At 43.0% G+C, this 24,609-nt stretch overlaps 1 protein-coding gene across 2 annotated transcripts in view; it reads left to right on the top strand.

Annotated features, from left to right (window-relative positions):
• The first annotated feature begins 8,239 nt into the window (after positions 1-8,239).
• Positions 8,240-24,609, top strand: part of Cgrrf1 (cell growth regulator with ring finger domain 1) — a 41,417-nt gene continuing 25,047 nt past the window's right edge. For both annotated transcript variants that reach the window (XR_008217105.1, XM_052733427.1), the window contains exons 1-4: positions 8,240-8,484; positions 18,350-18,489; positions 21,949-22,126; positions 22,255-22,402. Coding sequence is in view for 1 of the 2 variants with exons in the window: in XM_052733427.1 (XP_052589387.1) it covers positions 8,381-8,484; positions 18,350-18,489; positions 21,949-22,126; positions 22,255-22,402 (570 nt within the window). In the remaining variant the exon portion in view is untranslated. The remainder of the gene's footprint in view (positions 8,485-18,349; positions 18,490-21,948; positions 22,127-22,254; positions 22,403-24,609) is intronic.

Below are 24,609 nucleotides of genomic sequence, written 5' to 3'. Positions count from 1 at the left end.
TAGGCACGGCTTCCATCCTTCCAACCTGTCCCAGAATGCCATTCCTGACCCTGCCTGCTTTCCAGAACTTGCTGAATACATTTCTTTTCCAAATAGAATTCATAAAATGAATAAATGGTGATCATGCGGGCTCTTACTTTCAAGTCACTGCCAAATTGAATTCTGAAACTAAAGTATGGCACTAAAAGTTACGACCTTTTTATTTTATTACTATTGGTATTCCAAACGGAGATAAATTTGTCCTTCTATGGAAAAATATGAGGTACAAGAAAGACTATGAATGAAAAGGTTGGCAACTTTACGAAAAAAAAAGTGAGAGATTTTTAAAATACTTTAATATTTTATATCCCTTTGGGACTTTCTCCTTGGTCATCCAGAAGTAACTATTATCCTCAAAAAATTAGTAGAACCGTGGCATCAGAAATTCAAAAAGAAGAAAAATTTCGAGAGATGACTCAGCAGTTAAAAGCACTGGTCCTCTCTATGAGGACCCTGGTTGGATCTCCAGAACCCATCCATGTGGTAGCTCACGGTGCAACTCCAGCTCCAAGTGATCCAATACATTCTTCTGGCTTCCAGGGCCACTGCATGCGCGTGATGCAAGCAGGCAAAACACCCATACACACAAAGTAATAAAATAATTTTTAAAACAATAAGAAGAGAAGACTGGAAAGAAGGGAGGGAGGAAAGAAGAAAGGAAAGCAAAGAGCAACTTTGATTTCTAAAAATAGAGTTTTGGATCTCCAAACCACAATCATAGTAAAAACCCAGACATTTTCTTTTCTTTTTTTTTTATTTCTACTTTTCGTTTGAATTTTATTTACTTATTTTTATCTATGAGTGTTCTGTCTGCATGTGCATCTGCATGCCAGAGGAGGGCATCAGATGCCATTACAGATGGTTGTAAGCCACTGTGTGGTTATTGGGAACTGAACATAGAATCTCTGGAAGAGCAGCCAGTGCTCTTAACTGCTGAACCATCTCACCAGTCCTAGAAAACCAGACATTTTCAAGGGAGGGGGTCTTAGGCAATTTTGAAGCTCTATTGGCAGTTTTTAAAAATCCAGATATTGGTAATAGTGAAAGTGGGATTTCCTGTACACCACTTCTTAGGGAAACTGAGACAAAGTCAGTAGCAGGAAGGAAAAGCATTCTGCTTTGAATCTGTGGAATCTGGGGTGGGGGAAGGTAGCAGGACCTGCAGAGCCTTACTTCCTGTGTTGGCCTTCCTCCTCCAGCCTGAATTGGCAGAGGGAAAGGTGTAGTCATGGAAGGATCCAAATTGGTGGGGTATTAGAGAAAATCCTCTTCTCTGAGGAGAGGCCTTGAATTTTAAAGTATACCATTTTTAACATGGTGGAGATGTATTTAGCAGCAGAAGTGGCCTAATCTGCTGTCCTAAGATAGCCCTGAAACCTGCATGTGACATGTAGGAGAATCTTCGTGTTCATATAACACACCCCTGGGGAGTCTAGCAGACTGGCAGAGCTACGAGGCTGTATGTTTCGGCGGGCTTTACTGACACAGGTTAATGGCTGGAGCCTCAGATCTCAGCACTGGGTATCACCTAGACAGAAAGTCAAAAGTTTTCTTCAACTTGGTGAGGATCTATGAGCATGGTACAGAACTGAGCCCTCCTTTTCCTGTCCCACCCCCCACAACATCCCATGAGTACTTGCTGTCATCAGATTGTCATTTTAGGAGGAGACAAGGGAGGAAAGAAAGGGGAAGACAGAATTTTTGTTGTTGTTTTTTGTTTTTGTTTGTTTTGTTTTGTTTTGTTTTTTCTCGAAACAGGGTTTCTCTGTGTAACAGTCCTGGTTGTCCTGGAACTCACTTTGTAGACCAGGCTGCCTCGAACTCACAAAGATCCACCTGCTTCTGCCTCCTGAGTGCTGGGATTAAAGGCATGTGCCACCACCGCCTGGCAGAAGACAGAATTTGTAACATGAAATTTAATTTAATCTTTTAATAAAAAAAACCCAGATCAGATGTTGGGGTGAAAGCTAAAAGATCAGAGAAGCAGAGCGAGCCACAGCCACCACCTCTTACCTCATCAACTCCTCAGCCTGAAAGAGTTCCAGCCGAAAGGGCTCTAGCTGAAAGGGGTTCCTCAGCCTAAAAGCTTTTGTTTCTGTCTCCTCACACCTTATATACCTTTCTCTGCCCACCATATCACCTCCTTTTTAGTGTTGGGATTAAAGGCGTGTGACTCCCAAGTATTGGGATTAAAAGTGTGTGCCACCACTGCCTGGCTCTGTTTCTTTCCTAGACTGAGTCAATCTCATGTAATCCATGGTGGCTTTGAACTCACAGAGATCCACATGGATCTCTGCCTCCCAAGTGCTAGGATTAAAGGTGTGTGCCAGCACCGTCTGGCCTCTATCTTTAATCTAGTGGCTTGTTTTTTTCTCTCATCTTCAGGCAAATTTTATTAGGGTACACAATATATCACCACAAGAATTTTCTTGAAAGAGACCAGATTCTTAGAAGTGTAAACTGAAGAAAAAATTTTCTTTTTAAAGGTCTTCATGTGTTGTTGCTTGGATTCTAATAGCTCCAGGGGGAGGGGAAAGGGGTGAGAAGGCACAGCATCAACGGCACAGACACCAGGAGTCCATTGAAGGCAAATAACGAGCTCATTTATTCAATAACAGGGAAGACCTTATATACCCTCCTCCCAGCTCCCAGTCTGTGTGGTCATCCCTCATTGGCTGGGCACAATCAGGAACTCTGACAGCAACTGTTGCTAGGCCCTCAGGCAGACTCCAGGTTGGCTCATAAGGAATATGTTATGTTCATGCCTTGGCAACTGGTCTGAGCCAATTTTCTTGACCCTATGGGCCTGTCCTGCTACAATGTGTGTGTACATGTGTATGCCACAGGTACATGCATCCCACAGTACACACGTGGAGGTCAGACATCTTCAGGTGCCAGTCTGCACAGGAGTCTCTTCCTACTGCTGCACATGCCAGGCTACCTGGCCCAAGACCCTCTAGGGATTCACTTGCTACATGACCACTAGGGTGACACACTCAGTCTGGCTTTCACACGGATTCTGGAGATCTGAACTGAGGCCTTCACCATCGTACAAGGAAGCCCCTTTAATCACCAAGCCATCACCCCAGACCCAAATATTAATAAGACCTTCAGTTTATAAATGCAAGTTCCCACGATCCTCTCTTCCTTCACACCCATACTATTTGGGACAGGAGTAGCGTTCAAGAACAAAACTAGATCAGTTAGGGTTGGGGAGATGGCTCACTCAATCAATTGCTTGCTGTGTAAAGCACAAAGACCCAAGTTCAAAGTCATGTGTATTGGTCAAGGTAGGTCACTCTAGCACTGGGGAGGTAGTGGGCAGTGACCCAAACTGTCCTGACTTCCTTCTATGATGAACGGTGATATGGAAGTGTAAGCCAAATAAACCCTTTCCTCCCCACTTTGCTTTTTGGTCATGGTGTTCCATCACAGCAATAGAAACCCTAACTAAGACAATAGGTATAGCCAACTCTGGGATCTGCACATAGCTTATTTCACTAATTTTAAGGTTAGCGATCCCTTTAGCTAGGCACAATAGTGCTTTCCTGTAGTCCTAGCTACTTTGGAGGCTGAGGCAGAGGATTGCATGAACTCAAGAGTTCAAGATAGCCTGGGCAACATAGTAAGTCCCCATCCTTTAAAAAAAAGTTTTAGAAAAGATTTTTTAATTTATGTCTATGTATGTATGAGTGCAAGTGCCACAGAGGTCAGAAGACTGCATCCCAGTCCTGGGAACTGGAATTACAGAAGGTTGTGAGCTGCCATGTGGGTGCTGGCAATGGAACTGTGGACTCTGCAAGAGCAGCCAGTGCTATTCACCACCGAGCCATCTCTCTAGCCTCATAAGTCCCCATCTTTCAAAAAAGGGGGACAGGGAGGAGCTGGAGAGATGGCTCAGAGGTGAAGAGCACTGGTTGCTCTTCCAGAGGTCCTGAGTTCAGTTCCCAGCAACTACATGGTGGCTCACAACCATCTGTGGTGGGATCTGATGCCCTCTTCTGGCCTAAAGGTGTACATGCAGATAGAGCATTTGTATACATAAAATAAATTAATTAAAAAAAAAACCAACCTTAACACTGCCCCATCCTCCACACATACTCTCACTTCTGTGGAATCAGTACCTAAAAGGCCATGCCATCCTCCTTGTATTTTCAGTGGTAGGGTAAATTTGAAGCGTGAAGTACTCTGATTTGAATTAAGCTTATGTTTTGAGGGGAACCTTGCCGGGCCTTATGCTTCACTTCCTCATTGCAATTCTGTGTTCATACTGTTAGAATGGATCTCCCAAGTTGGCTACACAAGCCTGCATCCATCACCAGTGTGTTCAGAGATTGTTAGTGTATTCCATTTAAGGTCTATGCTTAGAGAAGACCTGAGGTGAATGGTAACAGGGTGACGGCAGAGAATCTGTTACTAGAGCATAATTAGGCACATTCTTTTCCTGGCATAACCCAGAACCTCATTCCTGCTCCCCTTCTATGCCCACATGCCTTGATTAAATCCTATAAACCTCACCTGGGAGAGCCTTCTAGTTCCGTTTTACCCCACATCTCCTTTTTAAGTGTTAGAACTCTAGTCTTTAACCAAGCACATAACTTCCTTGAGTAAAGTCTGTAGTTTTTTTTTTTTCAAGCTTCCTTGCAGCTAAATTCAGACACAAAGCTGACTTGTGGTCAATGGAATGTGTGATATGTTCCTGGAATCTTCTTCAGTGGAAGTTGTCTTCCATTTTTCCTTCTCCGTGGTAGCAAGGATACAGACACAATGGTGGCCCCTTCATAATAGACCGTGAAGAGACCTGAGGAATGGGGGCCGTGAATAGTGGAACCAAACAGGAGTCTGGGTTCCTCCCACAACAGAACACAGTGTTGGCTTTTCATTGCCACATCTGGACTTTCAGTGGAAATTGTAATTATATCTCTTGGTTTTCTGTTATTCACAAATGGAAAAAAATAGAATCTACTCTTCTAAAAGTCCTTGTCACTATCTTAATCAGAGTCACCAAGCTTTCCTGCTTGGCTTTTTTTTTTTTTTTAATGTTTGTATTTTTAAAAATTTATTTATTTATTATGTATACAGTGTTCTGCCTGCAGGCCAGAAGGGGGTGCTAGATCTCATTACAGATGGCTATGAGCCACCTTGTGGTTGCTGGGAATTGAATTCAGGAGCTCTAGGAAGAGCAGCCAGTACTCCTAACTGCTGAGCCATCTCTCCAGCCCCGTGCCTGGCTTTTTGAAATCATCTAGTAGCTGGTGTCCCATTACTTATATGCACTCTCCTGTCCTTCCTGTTAGTTGTTTTGTACACTAGCCACAGTGATTTACTGAAAATTCAGATACATTGGCAGCCTTGTGTTTCAGTTGTTCTTAGGGTATATTGTAGTGGGTAGCTGTAGTGTAAGCAGTTAAAATGCAAGACCCCCTATTTGGCCAGGGCCTACCTTTCTCCTAGTTCTCCACACTTCACCCAGCCTAACCTTTCAGTTTCTCAACTTCCCATCTCCGGGCCTTTGTCTGTGCTACACAATGTTGTCATCTACAAAGTTCATGCCGGAGAACTGCATAATCAAGTTAGAAAAAGAAATTATTTCTATCTCTCTTCAGACAAGGTTTCACACAACCCAGGCTGGCCTTAGACTCACAATGTAGCCAAGTATAACGTTGAACTTCTGAGAGTCTGGCCTCCATCTCTCTTGGGCTGGAATTACAGATATGCACCACTATGCCTGGTTTCACTAAGTACTGAGAATTGACCCCGGTCTTGAAGTATGCCAGCAAGTATTCGATCAACGACATCCCTGGTCCTCACAATGTTGTATGCAATCGTATGGTCTTTTGTTGTTGGGATGCAACCGTAACTATCCTTGTCTGTTTGCATCCTACAGGAGCAGGTGAGACAGGCTACTCCTTAGACTGGCAAACCTATTTCTGTCAGATCTCATGTCAAACATCTGTTTTATCTCTACCTTGTATTCTTCCATTTCCCCATGTTAAGTCCTCATAGTCCCAGGTACCTTTTCTAACAGAACCTGTCATTTTGCCTTTGTCTTGTTGAAAGCTCTTTGGCTACTGTTTATCTTTCCCCAGTAGATGATGTGTTTGTTTTTAAATCCCAGTAACAACATTCCTGATAGAAACACCAGCGAAGGTCTAGTTGGCTCACGGTTTCAGTGTATGCCAGCTGACTCTACTGTCTCTTGGCCATGGCGAGAGCAGAAAAGCATAGCAGGAGGGTATGGCAGATCCAAGCTGACCACTCCATAGCAGCCAGGAAAGAGATGCAGAAAGGGACAAGATAGAGTTCCCATGGCTATTCCCCCAGTGACCTGATAACTCCAATCAGACCCTACCTCTGAAAGATTCCACCACTTCATAGTAATGTCATCGAATTATGAACCCATCAAAAGGGTTAGTCTGCTGGTTAGGTCAGAGCCCCCACAATCCAATCCTCTTCTCTGTCTCTGTCTCTCTCTGTCTCTTTGTCTCTGTCTCTCTGTCTCTGTCTGTCTCTCTGTTTCTCTCTTTCTAAGACAGGGCTTCTCTCAGGCTGTCCTTGAACTCATTCTATAGATGAGGCTGGCCTTGAACTCACAGAGATCCACCTGCCTCTACTTCCCTGAGTGCTCGGATTAGGCTCTTACATCTTAAATCTCTTTACTGTAAGTTCAATAGAGTTTGAGCCGCAGCAACATCCTATCTCTGTTTAATGTTTAACTTTACCGGCAACTTCCTGGATTTTTGTTTCACAATAAAAATACCTTTTTATTTTATTGTAACAAAGTTGCCTTCAGCTTGGCCAAGAATTTGGTTCAAGCTGCAGTTGGAATGGTGTGGTTGTATGTTTGACACAGCGTTTCTAGACTCAAGTCTCTAAAATGTTTAAAACACACATTTTAAAAAGTCCTACCTTAGTGATATAGCCTAAAGAAATAATTTAGCTTTATGGATATTCACCGTAGTGCTTGGTATAGTAATGAAAACATTTCCAACAACTGAGCCCAGACTAAATAAACATAACCTTCACAAGTCAATATCTAGTAATGAAAAATCATATAGAGACAAGCTTCTCAAATAGCAGTACTCCAGAAAATACATGGTTATTTGGTCAAGGCCATTAGACAAAGTTAACTCATCTTTTTGAAGCATGAATTTCCTGGTGGCTTAGAAGTATGGCCGGGTCCTGTAGTCATGCTTCTAGTGCTCATTTTCCCTTTCTTCCTCCCTAACAGAGTGGGATTTGTGGTGGGGGGTGTTTCCTCCACCTCTGTTGTAACTAGGCCTTTAGGGCTTTAGTAAAAGTGATAAATGTGGTTTTGTGAGAGACTTCCGGGAGGCTACCGTGAGGTACTGACCCTTAAGGGTAAGGAAAGGGAGCAGACATTTATAAGTTACTTCCTGTACTTAAAATAGTCTCCTAATAAACAAACAAAAATTAGTTACTTAAAAGCCCTCAAAGGTCTGGCTAATTCTAATTTGAGGAGAATTAATAAAATTAATAAAAGATGGCCGTGGGAGAACAACTGCTTTTTTTTTTCTAAGAGAATCTTGAATACGTATTGCCGAATTATCTCTGCTTAAACTTACTTTCGCTGGGCGGTGGTGGCGCACGCCTTTAATCCCAGCACTCGGGAGGCAGAGCCAGGCGGATCTTTGTGAGTTCGAGGCCAGCCTGGTCTACAGAGCGAGATCCAGGAAAGGCGCAAAGCTACACAGAGAAACCCTGTCTTGAAAAACAAAACAAAAAATAAAAAATAAAAATAAATAAACTTACTTTCAAAAGGCTGACAAAGTTCCAATAAATCGCTCGCGGAAGAGACCACTTCTTTGGTTTTCCATGACTATTTGTAAATCGAGATCAAACAAGAACAGAAGTTTATTCCACTTTGTAGAACCTCCACTCCCCGCCCCTCCGATGCCGGCCCTCCTCCTCTTCCAAAATTTGCCTAGGGTTTGCAGGGTTTCAGGATTCCTTGCGCATCTGAGAATCTGTATCAGCTGAAGTTTTGTCCGTGTTGACCCCAAATTTCTGTTTGGAATTTGCGAACTGGGCCAGGCTGGAGGAGTTGTCGCAGGCCACCAATCCCGGGGCCTGGGATGGGCGGGGCGGAGCTGGCCCCTCCCCGCTATGCAGCCAATAGTCGGGACGGGAGCAGGAGGGGCGTGGCGTGCCTGCTTATCAACCTTGTGATTGGCATCCTGGCTCCTGTGGCCGCGGCTTCCAGCTCCCCAGGAGCCTGGGCGAGTGAGGACCTACAAAGTTTGTCCGCTCCGGGGCGCCATACGGACGGGCTCTGGTCCCGGCCGGCCGGGCTGGGCCGGTTTGAGCCTAGGAGACCCTGATGGCCGCAGTGTTCCTGGTAACGCTCTATGAATACTCGCCGCTCTTCTACATCGCGGTGGTTTTCACCTGCTTCATCGTCACCACCGGCCTGGTACTAGGATGGTGAGTGTCCAGGGCTGGGAGCGGGGTGGGCGAAGGGACCGCCGGCCGGGTGTGGGGTCTGTGCGGAGGGATCGGGTGCCTCGGGCAGAGCGGGCACGCCCACCGCCCGCCCTCGGCCCAGGCCGCCTGCTGCACCTGTGGGATGGGACCGCCCGGGGGAGGCCAGAGCTTGGCCCTGATGCGGGGTCAGAGAGTCCGAAGGCTTTGTCCCGGGCCGGGGCCTACTCCGTGCCCAGTGAGGACCGGTCACCCGCCGCACCGGGCACAGACGGGTTACGAAGGAGCTTTGACAGTGTTCCTGATCTGAACTGACCCTTGGCTTGGTTTCAGATCTTTCGGAGGAACTTTTACCCTTTTACTACTTTTCTGTAGCTACCGTTTGGTAATTGAACAGCTTCTTGAAAGCAGTCCACTGTTTTGACATGGTCTTTAGTTGATAACACATTTTTTTTTTTTTTTTTTTTTTTTGAGTAGCGGGATTTTTAGGAGTAAGTTATTCTGTGGGTTGGAGGTATTTTGCTTCTCGGAGAGTTACATAACTCCGGAGCAATTATTTCAAGGTAGAAGAGTCTCCGGTATTTCTCTTGAGGAGATGTGGCTGTGTCCTGTTTAGGCCACCCTTATAAAGACCGCTGGTTGAAACCATCGGACTAGCCTGCAGCAGTTGTTCTAAGCTGTAGCCTTCATAGCCCCTTAAGTGCTCAAGAGTCATGGCCCAAAGAGGACCTTGCGGAAGAGACATGAGCTATAGTTGGAGAACGAGTATTTTGAAGAAGAAGAAGAAGAAGAAGAAGAAGAAGAAGAAGAAGAAGAAGAAGAAGAAGAAGAAGAAGAAGAAGAAGAAAAGTGAGAAAGGGAATGAATTTCAGAAACACCACATGAGCTGAAGCGGACAGGGTTGGGACTGAAGCAGGCTTTGTAAATCAGGCTCAAAAATACCACCTGATTACATATTCATCATTACTTTAAAGACAGGCACAGATCCCTGTCAGTTTCTGAAAATAGATGCCACTTTTGGGAAAGAAGAAAAATGTAACATTCCCAGCTGACACCTCCCCCCCCCCCATGGTACAGCATAAAACCCGTATGATGCAAGCCGAACAACATGAAGACCAGTCTTACACAAATTATTTGTTCTCTGTAGATGGTTGATTTCACTGTAGCATATGCAGCCTTCCCCAAGTGCTGGGATTATAGGAGTGTGCACTATGCCTGGATCATAGTGTTATTATTATTAACCTTCCAGCTTCTTTGTTGTTGTTTGTTTTTCTCCTAAGTACTGGGATTAAAGGCGTAGGCCACCACCGCCTGCAACCTGTTGGGTTCTAATTGCTGTCATTTACTTCAAGGAAGTTTGTAATTGGAATTAGGAAGGTGTTTCCCAAGTGAAAAAATTAGTGCTCATACACAGTTTTTAAAGGACTATAATATTAGTGTTACTCTCGTCAACATAATTTTCCTCCCTAAGGAAAATTGGTATCTAGTTGATATTTACATTATATGTGTTGCTAAATAGGCCACTAAGTTCTCGATCTCTTAGACCTATCTCTAGCATTGGGGAACTGGGTGGAATTCATATTGCACATAATGCTGGCATCCTAGGGTAAAGGGAAGCCAGGATCTGTGTGTGTGTGTGTGTGTGTGTGTGTGTGTGTGTGTGTGTGTGTGTCTGTCTGTCTGTCTGTGTTTAGAAGACAGACACTTTGGAGTCAGGCAAATGCAGGTTCACATCCTGGCTCTGTCAGGTTTAAGGTTGACTTGAATGTATAATGATTATTTTACTACCCCTTGTCAGTATGAGTTTCATAAGTGTTGCAAGTTTCTGCTGATGTATTATTTCTTGAAGTCTGGGCTGAGCACTGCTGAGGCTGGAAGACTTTGTAAGTAAGTGCCAGTCACCTCCGTCCTGATTTGGACCTAACCAGTCCTGGTGAACCTAACCAACCATTCTTCCCACTTAGCTTAACTTCATCTATATAGATAAACTTTTTATATGTTATTTGCAAGTTAAAAGATCTGTCTACTAGAAATGATGACGTGGACACTATTTTAACCTTACAAATATCTTTCTAATATCCCAGCCAAGGCAACCAAGGTAAACTGCCAGCTACTATCCTTTTCATCCTTGTCATTTTGTTTTGGTAATGTCTGCATTTGATCTTTATTGGTTATCTGTTTCACAGTCGCGGTTCTTACCCCTTACAGCTGAGTTTCATGCCATTTGCTTCTCTCCGCTGTGCGGTGTTCCCCTGTGTGGTGAGCATGCTGAAAGACGAGGAGCATCTATCTCATGATTAGATCCCATAGCAGAGAAAAAGAACCACACCGCAGGAAGCAGATGTCTTTTAGCCTCCACGGTGGCTTCTGGGAGCCTCAACAGCCTCAGTCAGGTCCTCTCAAGTGCTTTACACAAATAATCCAGGACTCCAATTTGGCAGCAATTCCCTGCCTCCTCTGCGCCACAGCTTAGTAAGGGATTGGCTGTCAGCCCCACAGCACTCCTGTGTCCTCTGCTAGTGAATCTGGGGCAGAACTCTATTTTTTTTTTTTTTTTTTTTTATTTTTTTATTTTTTTGGTTTTTCGAGACAGGGTTTCTCTGTGTAGCTTTGCGCCTTTCCTGGTACTCGCTTTGGAGACCAGGCTGGCCTCGAACTCACATAGATCCGCCTGGCTCTGCCTCCCGAGTGCTGGGATTAAAGGCGTGCGCCACCACCGCCCGGCGAGGGGCAGAACTCTAAAGCACATTTCTCCTTTGCTAGCTGTCTACCGATAATGCTTCCCCGAGAAAGGATACAGACTGGAAGTCTAGACAGCCCTAAGGGGCACGTTGTTTCTGTCTGGTTCCTTTTCTTGTATGCCTTCCATAGCAACAATGCTTCATTCTGGCAGTGTTCTGGTCCCAGTTTATAGTTTTCAACTCTCCTACATCAGCCTCGTCTCTTTGTATTGGAGTTGCAGTAGCTCTATAGGATCCCAACTCCAAATCTTTTTTCTTCCGTTACTGTAAGTCTTAGTTACTTTCCGTTACTTAATAGCTGATGGCAAGTCTCCCACTGCTAGACAAGCACCCTACCAATGGGTTACATCTCCAGCACTGGTTAACAGTTTTTAATACATTTATTTTTTTTCCTGCTCAATAGTTCATGTGCTTTTGGTCTCCTGACTAGACTATGGCTGATAAAGTATTACTCAGGAGAGGATTCTTGGGCAAAATGCCATCAAAGATAGAGCTTGGGAGTTGGGTTGATTATAACCTGGACACCTCGTTGTTATTAGGATATTCTTCAGCTCCCTGCTAATGAGAAATGAGATCCCAGTGACCCATTGCATGTAATGGCATTGGAATTAACTTAAATAAAGATGCTTTTGTTTGATTGTGATGGAGTGGTTTCTGAATTAGGTGCCTGGGGGAGCAAATCTTTACAGTCCTTGACAGTTAGTGGCAGTAGTGGCTGGTCCTGGGTTTGCTGGAGTATTTACAGGAAGAAAACAAACATGGAACTCTCACATCCACTCTGGGAATCACAGAGTTCCTGGGGTCTCTAAACCCCTTTGTTCTGTGTCCCATAGTCACCTTGCTGAAAATGGGCCCCATCTTTTTTATTGTGCTGGCAATAGAATTGCATGGTCTTTTCAGTGTTCACATGTTATTGATTAGAAAGAAGTGGAGATCTGAGACTTGGAATGGGGACATCTAGATAGACATGAACAAAGTTTGGAATTTATTAATTTTTGAGACAGGTTTTACTCTGTAGCCCAGGTTGGCCCAGAACTCTCTAGGTAGACCAGGCTTGCCTTGAACTTTTACTGGTCCTCCTGCCTTAGCTTCCCTCTTGAGTGCTTGGGATTAGAGGAATGAGCTGCCATGCCCAGTTTAAAGCTGAGAGCTCTGAGCTCCTTTTACCTATGGATCCAGCCTGCTTTCCATGAGTGAGAAAGCCAGTGTCCCTGGTGGGAGACCCTGTGGCAGTATCGCTAGGACAGCTGCTTTCCAAACAAATACCCACAGAAAAGTCCCGCCTTTTGTCCTAATCCAAGAGCTCTGCACCAGGACAGACAGCTGACCTAGTGAGAAATAGCCCATCCTACTTAATAAATTTCTGTCTATAGCAGCGGTTCTCAACCTGGAGGTCTTGACTCATTTGGGAGTCAAATGACCCTTTCACCAGTGTTGCCTTAGACCACTGGAAAACACAGATTATTTCCATTACGGTTCATAACAGTAGCAAAATTATAGTTTTGGAGTAGCAATGAAAATAATTTCATGGTTGGGGGTCAGCAGAACATGAAGAAACGTATTAAAGGGTCGCAGCATTAGGAAGGTTGAGGGCCACTGGTCCATAGGAACTGTGCACTCCATAGGAGGCCATACTGTTAGGATGGTAAGAGAAGGATAGATGTTACAAGGTCAGATACATCTATATGGACAAGTGCTCAAGGCTTTCTGGAGCCAGAGTGTTAGCACATACTTGTTTGGTTGATTGAAACTTGATTCACTAAGTTTGAGACAGTTCAAGGTTTCTCTTTTTCTTTGGCTTCTAGGTTTTCCTCTAAGTACAGCTTTATCAGCATAGCACAGAATTTGATACCTATGTTTTCATTCTTAGCCAGTTCCAAATTTTAGATGTTTGTAACCTGCAGGCCAGAGTATGCTGTCTTTAGTAAACATTCTAGTGGACTTGGAGGGAGAGCCTCGCTGCTTGTTGGTGAGGTGGCTGTAACTGTCAACAGGCCAGACAGGCTGATAGTGCTCTTCAAGTCCTCGCTGTCCTTACTGATTTTCCATCTTGCTGCTACCAGTTACTGCGTTGGTTCAGAGTATTGAAATCTCTGTGTGGTTTTCTCTTTAGTTTCAGAGTTGTGGGTTTTTTTTTTTTTGTATTTTGAAGTACTATCTGTAGATGAATAAACATTTAGGATTATTGTATCTGATAAGTTAACTCCGTTCTCATTATGAAACAGTGCTCTTTTTTCCTCTTACAATCTCTGCCCTGGTTTCTTTTTGTCTTGATATTTTAAGGGGGTTTCTTACTTATGTCCCATATAACTAGTACTGCATTTTTCTCCATTTCTCTGATTATCTCTGTCTTTTAGTTAGGGAGTTTGCATTATTTGCATTTGATGTGATACTTGGGGTGCTTGGATTTAAGTCCCCCATTTTACAGTTTGTTTTTATTTGACTTGCCTGTCTTCGTTCTTTACCCCATGGGTTACTCTTCATTTGCATAAGTTAAATGACTATGTTGGCATGTTAGCAACAACTTTGGGGTTCCTTTGGGGATTTTAATCTGCCTCTAGTCTTCACTTAATATTTTAAAAATACTTTGTATCTTGTAGCTTTCGGTTACAATTGTCTGTTGGATGTTTCATTTTTGTTCAATTTTCTTTTCTCTTTCTGTTTCATTTTAGACAGAGACAGAGACTCCGTGTGTGTGTGTGTGTGTGTGTGTGTGTGTGTGTGTGTGTGTGTGTGTGTGTGTGTGTGTGTGTTTTCCTGGGAATTGAACCTATAGTCTCATACTTGGTAGGCAGTAGACCACCACGCCACATCCCTAGCCCTCGTATTGGGGGGCCCTTTTCACTGTAGTGCCTTCACATTTACACCCCTTCTGTTCTTCAGTGTCCGATCTGCTGTGCAGCCTGGCCAGCAGATTCTTCACCTCAAATATTGCCTTTTCATCTGTAAAACTGATATGAGTGTTTTAAACTATTGTCTATGTCTATATATTCTTCAATCTCATAAGCCTTCTTGAGCACATGGAATACAGTCCTGGCAACTATGTAGATGTCCCCAGTTAAAAGACTATCAACTTGTATAAAAAGATAGAAAGATTCTGGCATCATTTTTATACATTTCTATAGATTCGTTTACCTCTTCTTTATGGTTAACATTTTCTGCTTCTTTGCATACCGGTTAACTTTTTTTTTGGGGGGGCGGGTTTCGAGACAGGGTTTCTCTGTGTAGCTTTACGCCTGTCCTGGAACTCATTCTGTAGCCCAGGCTGGCCTTGAACTCACAAAGATCTGCCTGCCTCTGCCTCCCGAGTGCTGGGATTAAAGGCATGCGCCACCACTGCCCGGCAGCCGGTTAACTTTTTAAAGCATTATAAATATTGGAAAACATGAATTTTCCTTAGAGCTTGTTGGGCCATTATCTTACATATTCTTAAACATATTCTTAAGCTTTGTACTGGATCACAGTTAATTTCCTTAGAAACAGTGTGATCTATTAGAGGCTTCCTTTTCCTTTTCCTTGGTTGGACCACAGCAGCCTTATCTAACTTCAGTAAAATTAGGTCTATCATCTTTTTTGTTTGTTTGTTTTGTTTTGTTTTGTTTTGTTTTGTTTTTCGAGACAGGGTTTCTCTGTGTAGCTTTGCACCTTTCCTGGGACTCACTTGGTAGTCCAGGCTGGCCTCGAACTCACAGAGATCCACCTGGCTCTGCCTCCCAAGTGCTGGGATTAAAGGCGTGCGCCACCACTGCCCGGCTAGGTCTATCATCTTAAGTAACTGTCTATTTTGTTTGTTAATTTTATTAGATTCCTTTTATCCCTAGATTGATGGTTTATTATGAAATTTTAGTCTGCTACCTAAATATTAGTGGCAGGATTTTTAAAAAAATTTTTATATTTATTTTATATGCATTGGTATTTTGCCATGGGTGTTGGGTCCTCTGGAACTGGAGTCACAGACAGCTCTGAGCTGCCATGTGGTTGCTGGGAATTGAACCCGGGTCCTCTGGAAGAGCAGTCAGTGCTCTTAACCACTGAGCCATCTCTCCAGCATCCAAGTGGCAGGCTTTCTTTATTTGTTTTATTCTTTTTCTTATCTTTACTGTTTTACTATTTTATAAATACCTATTACCAGATGCTTAGACATCCAATCTAGGACAAGGGATTGCAATGACACTCTTGCAGATTGACACTGGCCCAACCTGCTCTTGGTGTGAGCCTTGTTCTAACCCTTGCATTGCATGCATGACCTATCCTGGCCCTTGTGTAGACTTAGTTCCCACTACCTGCTCCTGGCCTAGCACCCACTGATCCACGCCAGTTGCCTTTCCCAGTGTATTTTCCCTAAAAGTAGTTGCCTTTAAACCCAGCTATGTCTCCTTTCTCCAACTTCTTACTATATAAACTTTCAAACATTCAGGACACAGGGAAGAATTGCATAAGGAAATACATTACCTGTTGCTTAGATTCTGCCGTCAACATTTATTACATTACATATCCGCCCATTCATCCCTTCTTCTGTCTCACCATGTGTCCATCCTATTCCAGGATGTACCCAAAGTCAATTGTTCTCTTCACCCCTAACTACTGGAGTATGACTATCACCAGCTAAAGTTCAGTGTTTTGTTTATAGTTCTCTTTTCTTTTGTATGTTCCGTGCCTCCCTGTGTGTGTGTGGTGTGTGACGTGTTTGTGTGTGTGTGCACACACTCATGCGTGCACATGTACGCATGTGCCACAGTATGCACCTGAAATTCAAAGACAGCCTCTTCCAGTGGAGTCCTCCTCTTTCGTCTTGTTTGAGACAGGATCTCTTTGTTCCACTGCACATGCCAACCTAATTGCCCCAGAAGCTTCTGGGGGTTCTCCTGTCTCCACCTCATCTTGCTGTTGGAGCACTACACAGACACACAAGCCCACACCAACCAGCTTTACATGGATTCTGACTCAGGTCCTCACACCTGCTCAGCTCTTTACCCACTGAGCCATCTCCCTAGTGACCTAACGCTTCTCTCAAGACAGAGTTTTTCTGTGTAACATGGGTTGCCCTAGAACTCTGTAGACCATACTGACCTTGAATTCTGATATCTGCCTGCCTCTGCCTTCCAAGTGCTAGGATTAAAAGGTGTGCACCACCACACCCGGCCAGGTTTTCTTTTGAAATGGTGTTTACCTGCAGTGGGATGTGTAGATCTGAAGCATGCTAATTGCTAGGTGTTACCAAATACATCTATACAATCCCAAATTGAGTACTGTACACTGATAGGTTCTTCATGTACTTTCCCAGGTACCCCTGCTCTGTACACTCAGGAACAACCTTGCTCTTATTTCATAGGTTAGTTTTGCCTCTTTTAGGGTTTCATATTAGATAATCATACAGTATCTCTTTTCTGAAATTTTTGTTTTATTTTATGTGTGTAGGTGCTTTGCATGCATGTATATGTATGTACTGTTTGTGTGTCCTGTACCCACAGAGGCCAGAAGAGAGTGTCGGATCTCCTGGAACTGGAGTTACAGACAGTTGTGAGCTGCCATGTGGGTGCTGGGAATTGAATCCCAGGTCCTCTGGAAGAGCAGCCAGTACTCTTAACCACTGAGCCATCTCTCCAGATCTTATATTTTTGAAAATTATCTACATGGTCATAGCAATGTATTATCTCTTTTCAGTGCTGACTATTAGTACATTCATCCTGGAATATGCGAGTTTGTCTGTTTGTTTCCACAGGTTTTTTTCTGTTTCTTATTTTCTTCCCTGTCAGTGCTGTGTATTTGGAGAAAAGGGTGTACTCAAAGTATGAACATAGCTCAAGTCCATTGATTCAACTATTGAATCACGTTAGGATACTCTGTTTAGGTGAAGTCCCCTTATACAACTAATAGGTTTTCTGTAGTGGGATAATAGGTTTCTCCGCTGCCACAGTAAGCCAGTTCAAGCTGAACTAAAAAGTAAAAGAGCAGGTTTATTTGAGCAAAGCAACTCCCTGGTGAGTTCTCCAGTCCCAGAGATCAAGGCCAGAGAAGTCACATACCCAAACTAAAGCATGGAGGTTATATAGCCTGTTGGTGAGGGGTGATGACGTGTCCATAACAAGCTGGGTTTGTGCCCAAGTATGGTAAAAAACTGACTGCTGTAGGTGGGGACATGGGCTGCTGGCAACTTTGGAGGAGGAGCTGCCGCAGCTGCCAAAATGCAGAACTGGGCTTTTTGGTGCCTTTTCTTTGTTGGAGATTCTCTGAGAGGGCGGGGGTTGGAGAGAAAGAGAGAGATGGGGCTTCTCAGACTGTGCAGGAAGGAGCTGAAGGTTCCAACCGAACACCAACTGTGGATTTATTTTAGGGCACTCTATTTAGGTCAAGTAAACTTGCCTGGTTTGTAATTTTACTAGATATTTCATTTGGTTTCTTTATTTGAAAGCTTGTTCTGTGTGGATTGTCACAGTTCATGCTTTTGCATAGTTTATATGACCTTTAAAAGAATATTATGTGAATGAAAGTCTGTATTTGACATTTTGCTTTGTTATTTTAAAAATTCTAAATGACTATTTGATATTTTGATAGTTCCCTGCCCTCATAAATCATAACACATAGTCTGTACATTGAGTAAACATTTGCTTTTTTCTATCTTTTGAGGATTTGGTTCTGTAGTGACTATGTTGTTTATTTTAAGTATAATTCACCTATAATTGTTGGGCTCTCTATTGTTATCCACAATATAAAGGAAAGAGCTGCTTATTTTCTGGAGAATACTGATTCATTCAGCCAAATGATACAGCACAGTTCTGTGAGACCTCTGACCTCCCTCAATTCTAGACTGATTCTGCAAGACAATTATAAAATAAGTGACTGAGTCTCTTTCCCTGGTACTTATTTTTAAAGGGAATCTGTAATGAAGCCTAAAGACTTTTTTAATTTATTCTTTGTGGATCTCACATTGTGCATCCCTATCCCATCCATCTCCCTATCCCTTCATATCTAAAAATCAAAAACAAAAACAAACCCCAAAAATGCAAAAACAAACTAACTAACATACCAAAAAAGAACAACAACAACAAAAGTCTTAGTGTGGAAGAGTTTGTGTGGCCAAAATTTTAAGTTTGTTGAAGTTATGGTTTATTTTTACCTTTCTTTAGGTTTGGTTGGGATGTTCCGGTAATTCTGAGAAATTCAGAAGAGACCCAGTTCAGCACAAGAGCTTTCAAGAAACAAATGAGACAAGTCAAGAACCCTTTTGGCTTAGAGATCACTAACTCGTCCTCAGCTTCACTAGCAGGTTGGTGGCCATTTTCCAAAGCTTTTCTCTCATCCCTAGTCCCGTGTCGTTAGCCCTTCTGTGTTCGTCTGTTTCTCTTCACTAACCTCCACCATTCATTGAGCTGAATACTGCAGATGTCAGGGTTAAAGTTCATAGATTTTTCTCCTGGAAGTGTTTATCCAGTAGTCAACAAAGACCCATGTGCATACCGAGGAGAATGAAGTATTTCATGCATTAGTAAACAAGTCTGTTAGGACACTGTACCACATTCAGTAGTCTTCAGTGAAATGAGAAATGATCAAATGTGTCTGAAACAGTAAGTTTAAGGTTGCTGGCCTTTTTAAGAACAACTGATTTTTTTTTTAATCTGAAATTGTATTTTAGTATACATTATTTTCATCTAATATGAGATTTGTTTGTTTGTTGGTTGGTTGGTTGGTTGGTTGGTTTTTAGAGACAGGGTTTCTCTGTGTAGCCCTGGCCCCTGATTGTCCTGGAACTCACTCTGTAGACCAGGCTGCTAGGCTGGCCGGAACTCAGCAATCTGCCTGCCTCTGCCTCCTGAAGGCTGGGATTAAAGGCGTGTGCCACCACAACTGTTATTTTTGAGAAAAGTAAGAAAAGGCCAGCACTGGGAGGCAGAGGCAGGTGGATCTCTGTGAATTCAAGGCCATCCTGGTCTACAGAGTGAGTGTCAGGATAGCTAGGACAACACAGAGAAACCTTGTCTTGAAAAACCAAAATAAGAAAGAGACTACCTTTGTTCAAATAAGGCAGAGATCATACATTCCTGATTAAAATATACAGTGATAGTTTAATGACTACCCCCAACCCCCTTCAGCATCTTTAGATTTTAACCTGCTACAAATTCTCATCTGCTTTTTGGGTAAGGCCTGCCAATAAAGAAATCAACCATGACTTCCTGCTGTCCAGTCCACAAGTCTGGAAGTACACTGGGAAGTGGGGTGGGCTGATCACATTGTGAGTCAAACATGGGCTCCGCTGGAGCTAGAACAGAGGAAATCACCCCTACTCTTCAGGCCGAAGCAGTCTCGAGTAGAGCCGACTCTGCCAGTGTCTGGGGCACATGAAGACAGCCAGTCTGTGGAGCACTCAGTTGTGTGCCCATGTGCCGACAGTCTTCATAATGGGATAAACAAATGTGTTCACTCAGAGTGTAGCTACTAAAAGAACTCACTTAAAAAACACCAGTGAGTAGTGTTTCCTATTTGTTTTCTGGTAGGGGAAAGGGAGATGGATTTTGGTGGAAGTTATAGGAACAAAGCTCATGGAAAGGTCGATACCCTTAAGATGTTTACACAGTGGTTATAAGGTTATTTTGTTTCCTGCACAGACATTTAAATAATCCAGATTTTTTTCTCACCCCTGTATCCCAAGTACCTGACAGATTGCATAGGAAAGAGAGCAAACATCCAGATATGATGTAACTTGACAACAAATGAGAAAATGGTTATTCGGTTTGCTAGAACAGGCTGCGGGGATTTTGTTGTTGCGTAACAGTGTTGTGTTTAGATTTTTGTTCAGTTCATGTCCCCAGATAGAGGCTTTACTGAAACTAAGGTAGATACTCAGTATATATTAGTTGAATTGGATTAATTTGCTTCAGGAAGTCTGTTGTCACTTTGGAAGTATCCCCCTTACCCCAGCCCACCCCGTTTTAACAGATCCAATAAGAGCTAACATAAAGCAAAAGACTTAGGCAAAACACACGTTAGTATTTGGAGAGCAGTTTGCCAACCTCCATTTCCTGCATCCTGAACTTTTCTGTCCAGGCGCCCTGTCTAGTCATCCTCACGCGTGGTCTCTGTATATCCCTTCCTCACAGGATGGCTTTTCCGGCCCGTGTTGCTCTTATTAAATGGCTCAGTGCACCGACTCAGAGCCAAGGATGGCTCCAGCACTTGGTGCTATTAGCCCAGTGAAGCTGTGCGGGATGAGGATGGGTTGAAAGAAGTCATACCCACTTGGCTTTGAACTTCCTGATTTACAGCTGCCGAGGTTTTGTTAATGATATTGATATAAAGCAGTTTTGTGTATGCATTGAAATTTGGAAGAACAAGAACGTGTGAAGGGGAAACTCCCTGCAGAAGAAGTGGGAAAATTAAAGAGAGAGCAGTTTTGCAAGGAAGTATTTGACCTGCCGTCAGGTGTATCCTTATGCAATGGTCAAGGTTATGAGAGAGTGTGTAGAGGAGCATTCTGCAGATGCTATGGCTCTTTTTCATTACCTTCTAGTGCTAGTCTTAGCGACATATTAAAGTATGATTACTTTTCAGTTGTCAGTGAATTAATATCTGTTGAAATCAAGTAAATATTTGAAATAGAATTTCATTCCAGTAGCCTATGCAGTTCCTGCTAATTAAAATTTGTGCTTGATTAATTACAGCAGTCTTGTGTCACTGCTGTCACACATACCACCAAAGTAGAAAATGAGTAAGGGGACCATCTTGGTCATCCTGTGAAGCATTTGCTTGAATTTGTGTATCTTCTCACAGTATTTTCTCTTGATCACATTTTTTAAAAAGGTAAGCAATAAATCACACTTCCTGTTACAAGCAGCAGAAAAGCCTTCAGTAAAGGCACACTGAGACCTGCAGAGTTGCTGGTGGACCTAGGCCAGGTTCAGAAGCTAAGCTGCTGTACCAGGAACAGTGACCCAGACTGCATGTAGGTCTAGTCAAACACACCATGCCTCTGAGCATGGACTGTGGCAGCTTCCCCTCCCAACAGTATGAGACACCAGAAGTCTGCCGTTGAACTTGGTATGCTTCAACTGCCACCAGTAGGAAAAGACAAAAATCATGTTGGGAGCACGTAAAGTGCTATGTAAGCATAAAATCCACAAGTAAAACAACACATACAATTTGTATGCACTTAGTTATCCACTTACCAAGTCTACTGACGCTGTAACCTCCTTCTGTTGAAAGCCAAGAGAAAAGGAGAATATTGCTAATAAACCTTCTGTGGTTGGCATCCCCAGCCCTTCCTCAGGCTGTTTTATATACCCGTAGAACACTAACCGTATGATGGACATTAACAGTGCCGTTGTGTATATTAATAATAGACCTCGGTTTTTTCATAGTGTTTTTCTTACTTCAGTGATGGCCATCTGGACCCCCTGGTTTGTTTGGATGGCTCTGCTCTGCTGGTTTGACCCTTGTGCTAATCACACAATGATTGCATATATTGTTAGAAAGAGGTGGTTATAGTTACCAGAAGGAAAATTGGACCAATCATTTTAAAGACAAATTATAATAATAAAATTTTGCTGTATTGCTCAAATTCTACATAGCTATTAACATTTTTATATTTGTAGATACATATCCTTCAACAGCATTTAAAAATTGCCATCAGCTAGGCCAGCATCCACAAGAACAAAGCCTGTGTTTCTTATCCCTTGTTATATTATCTGCTACATTGGGTGACACCTATCTCTTTCTGGTTTCTTTTCTGTAGCTGGCATGACCTTGACAACAGATTGCCTTGAAGATAGTCGTCTTACATGTTTCTGGGGGTGCAGTGTCCAAAAGCTGTATGAAGCTCTTCAGAAGCATGTTTATTGCTTCAGGATAAACACTCCGCAAGCATTAGAAGAGGCACTGTACAGTGACTATCTCCACCGAGAACAGTATTTGTATCCTTTTCCCCACGCACTCACTGGTACAGAAAAATGACACTGTGGATACAGTAAAATGTTACCAAGTTATTGACTCTTTAATCTAGTTTTGTTCTTTTGGCAATTTGCCTTTACATACTCAAAAGCATTAAAAAGCACAGCAAAGAAGAAATATATTGCCAATTACCGAGAGATACTGAAATTGAAGACTTTGGTCCAGTGCCCAGATCTCGCTATCCATTGGTAGCTCTGTTGACCCTCGCTGATGAGGATGATCGGGAAATTTATGATATTGTAAGTAATTGAAGCATCCGGAATGCCTTACTTTTACAAGATTTGGTTGATTCTTAATTATTTTTGAAATAGGAAAAAAAAATTCTGAAAACGTGTATTTGGCCCTGGACACACATGTCTTGAAAAATTAAAACATGGATTTATCCTGTAACACACCTTTAGAGTATGATGATCCCCCTCCCCAACACTGGATAACAAACAACATGGCTTTATTTATAAAATAAAAGGTAGATTATTGTTGAATTAAATTAATTTCATCCTTTAGAAAAATGTCCTTTGGGATACATGTCTATTATTCACATTTTTATTACTGAATTGATCAGCATCATGACTTGAAGTGCTTGATTTTAAGACCAGGTCTGCTCTTTTCAGGCCATGGTTATGGTCCATTGGAGTCCCTGCTATGCCTGTGGGATCTCTATGTTCAGTCATTTTAGAATCTTGTTTTCTCACTATGTACTGATTTAAAAAAAATATTTGTTTATTATATAAACAGTGTTCTGCCTGCACATATCCCTGCAGGCCAGAAGAGGGCGCCAGATCTCATCGAAGATGGTTGTGAGCCACCATGTGGTTGCTGGGAATTGAACTCAAGACCTCTGGAAGAACAGCCAGTGCTCTTAACCTCTGAGCCATCTCTCCAGCTATGTACTGATTCTTTAGACTGGTAGTTCCCTGCTTGGAGCATAAAAGCATCTAAGTGGTCAGAGAGACCCTGAGTCTCCACCCTCTATATGAAATAGAAACTTACACAGGTTGAACATCCTGATCTGAAAATTGGGAATCTTTTGAGCACTGACATATGCCACATGTGGGACATTCTAACACATCCAGTTAAGTGTGTGTGCACCAAACATGCTTTTGAAAATCATCTTTAGCCCATGTTTATAAGATGTTCTTACAGCACAAATGAATTTCCTGGTTAGACTTGGGGCTCATCTCTTTCTCCATGATAGCTCATCATGTATATGCAAATATACCCAAATTTGAATAATCTAAAATCTGAACCACTTTTTCTTCCAAGCATCTCTTCTTTGATTTTTTTCAAGACAGGGTTTCTCTGTATAGTTTTGGTGCCTGTCTTGGATCTCACTCTGTAGACCAGGCTGACCTCGAACTCACAGAAATCCACCTGGCTCTGCCTCCCGAGTGCTGGGATTTAAAGGTGTGCACCACCACCACCTGGCTATAAATTTATTTATTTGTTTGTTTGTTTGTTTTTCGAGACAGAGTTTCTCTGTGTAGCTTTTGGAGCCTGTCTTGGTACTCACTTTGTAGACCAGGCTGGCCTTGAACTCCCAGAGATTTACCTGCCTGTGCCTCCCAAGTGCTGGGATTAAAGGCGCACGCCACCACTGCCCCCAAAATACATCTTTTTTGTTTTGTTTTGTTTTTCCGAGACAGGGTTTCTCTGTGTAGCCTTGGCTGTCCTGGATCTCACTCTGTAGACCAGGCTGGCCTCAAACTCACAGAGATCCGCCTGCCTCTGCCTCCCGCTTCCAAGCATTTCCAATAAGAGAAACTTAACGCATATATGTAACAAACTTTTGGTGAACTCTTACGGCAAGAATTAGGCATGGTGGTGCATACCTTTAGTTGCAGCTCGGGAAGCAGAGGTAGAGGCAGAGGCAGGCAGATCTCTAAGTTTGAGACCAGCCTCGTCCACAGAGCAAGTTCTAGGACAGCCAGGGCTACACAGAGAAACCTTGTCTTAGAAAAGAAGGAAAGAAGGGCCGGGCGGTGGTGGCACATGCCTTTAATCCCAGCACTTGGGAGGGAGAGGCAGGCCCATCTCTGTGAGTTCAAGGCCAGCCTGGTCTACAGAGTAAGTTCCAGGATAGGCTCCAAAAGCTACACAGAGAAGCCCTGTCTAGAAGAAAAAAAAAGAAGAAGAAGGAAGGAAGGAAATCTTATAGCAAGAGTGCCCTTATACACAATTTGCTACTTTCCTTGGTGCTTGGTATGCTCATTAGTAAAGATGCAGTGACATTTTGATACTTTTGTGTAATGTGCAAAATGTATTCACTACCATTAATTAGCCTGTGGTTTTCTTTTTCTTTACTTTTTTGTTTGTTTGTTTGTTTTGTTTTTTTGGAGCTGAGGACCGAACCCAGGGCCGTGTGCTTGCTAGGCAAGCGCTCTACCACTGAGCTAAATCCCCAACCCCTAGCCTGTGGTTTTCTTTCAGTAACAACCTAGGGTGTTAG

Source organism: Peromyscus californicus, unplaced genomic scaffold, assembly GCF_007827085.1.
Source record: "Peromyscus californicus insignis strain IS unplaced genomic scaffold, ASM782708v3 Scaffold_12__1_contigs__length_115047231, whole genome shotgun sequence".
NCBI classification, from domain to species: domain Eukaryota; kingdom Metazoa; phylum Chordata; class Mammalia; order Rodentia; family Cricetidae; genus Peromyscus; species Peromyscus californicus.
Note: the sequence above shows the minus strand (reverse complement) of the source record. Positions and strands in the feature narration are given on the sequence as shown.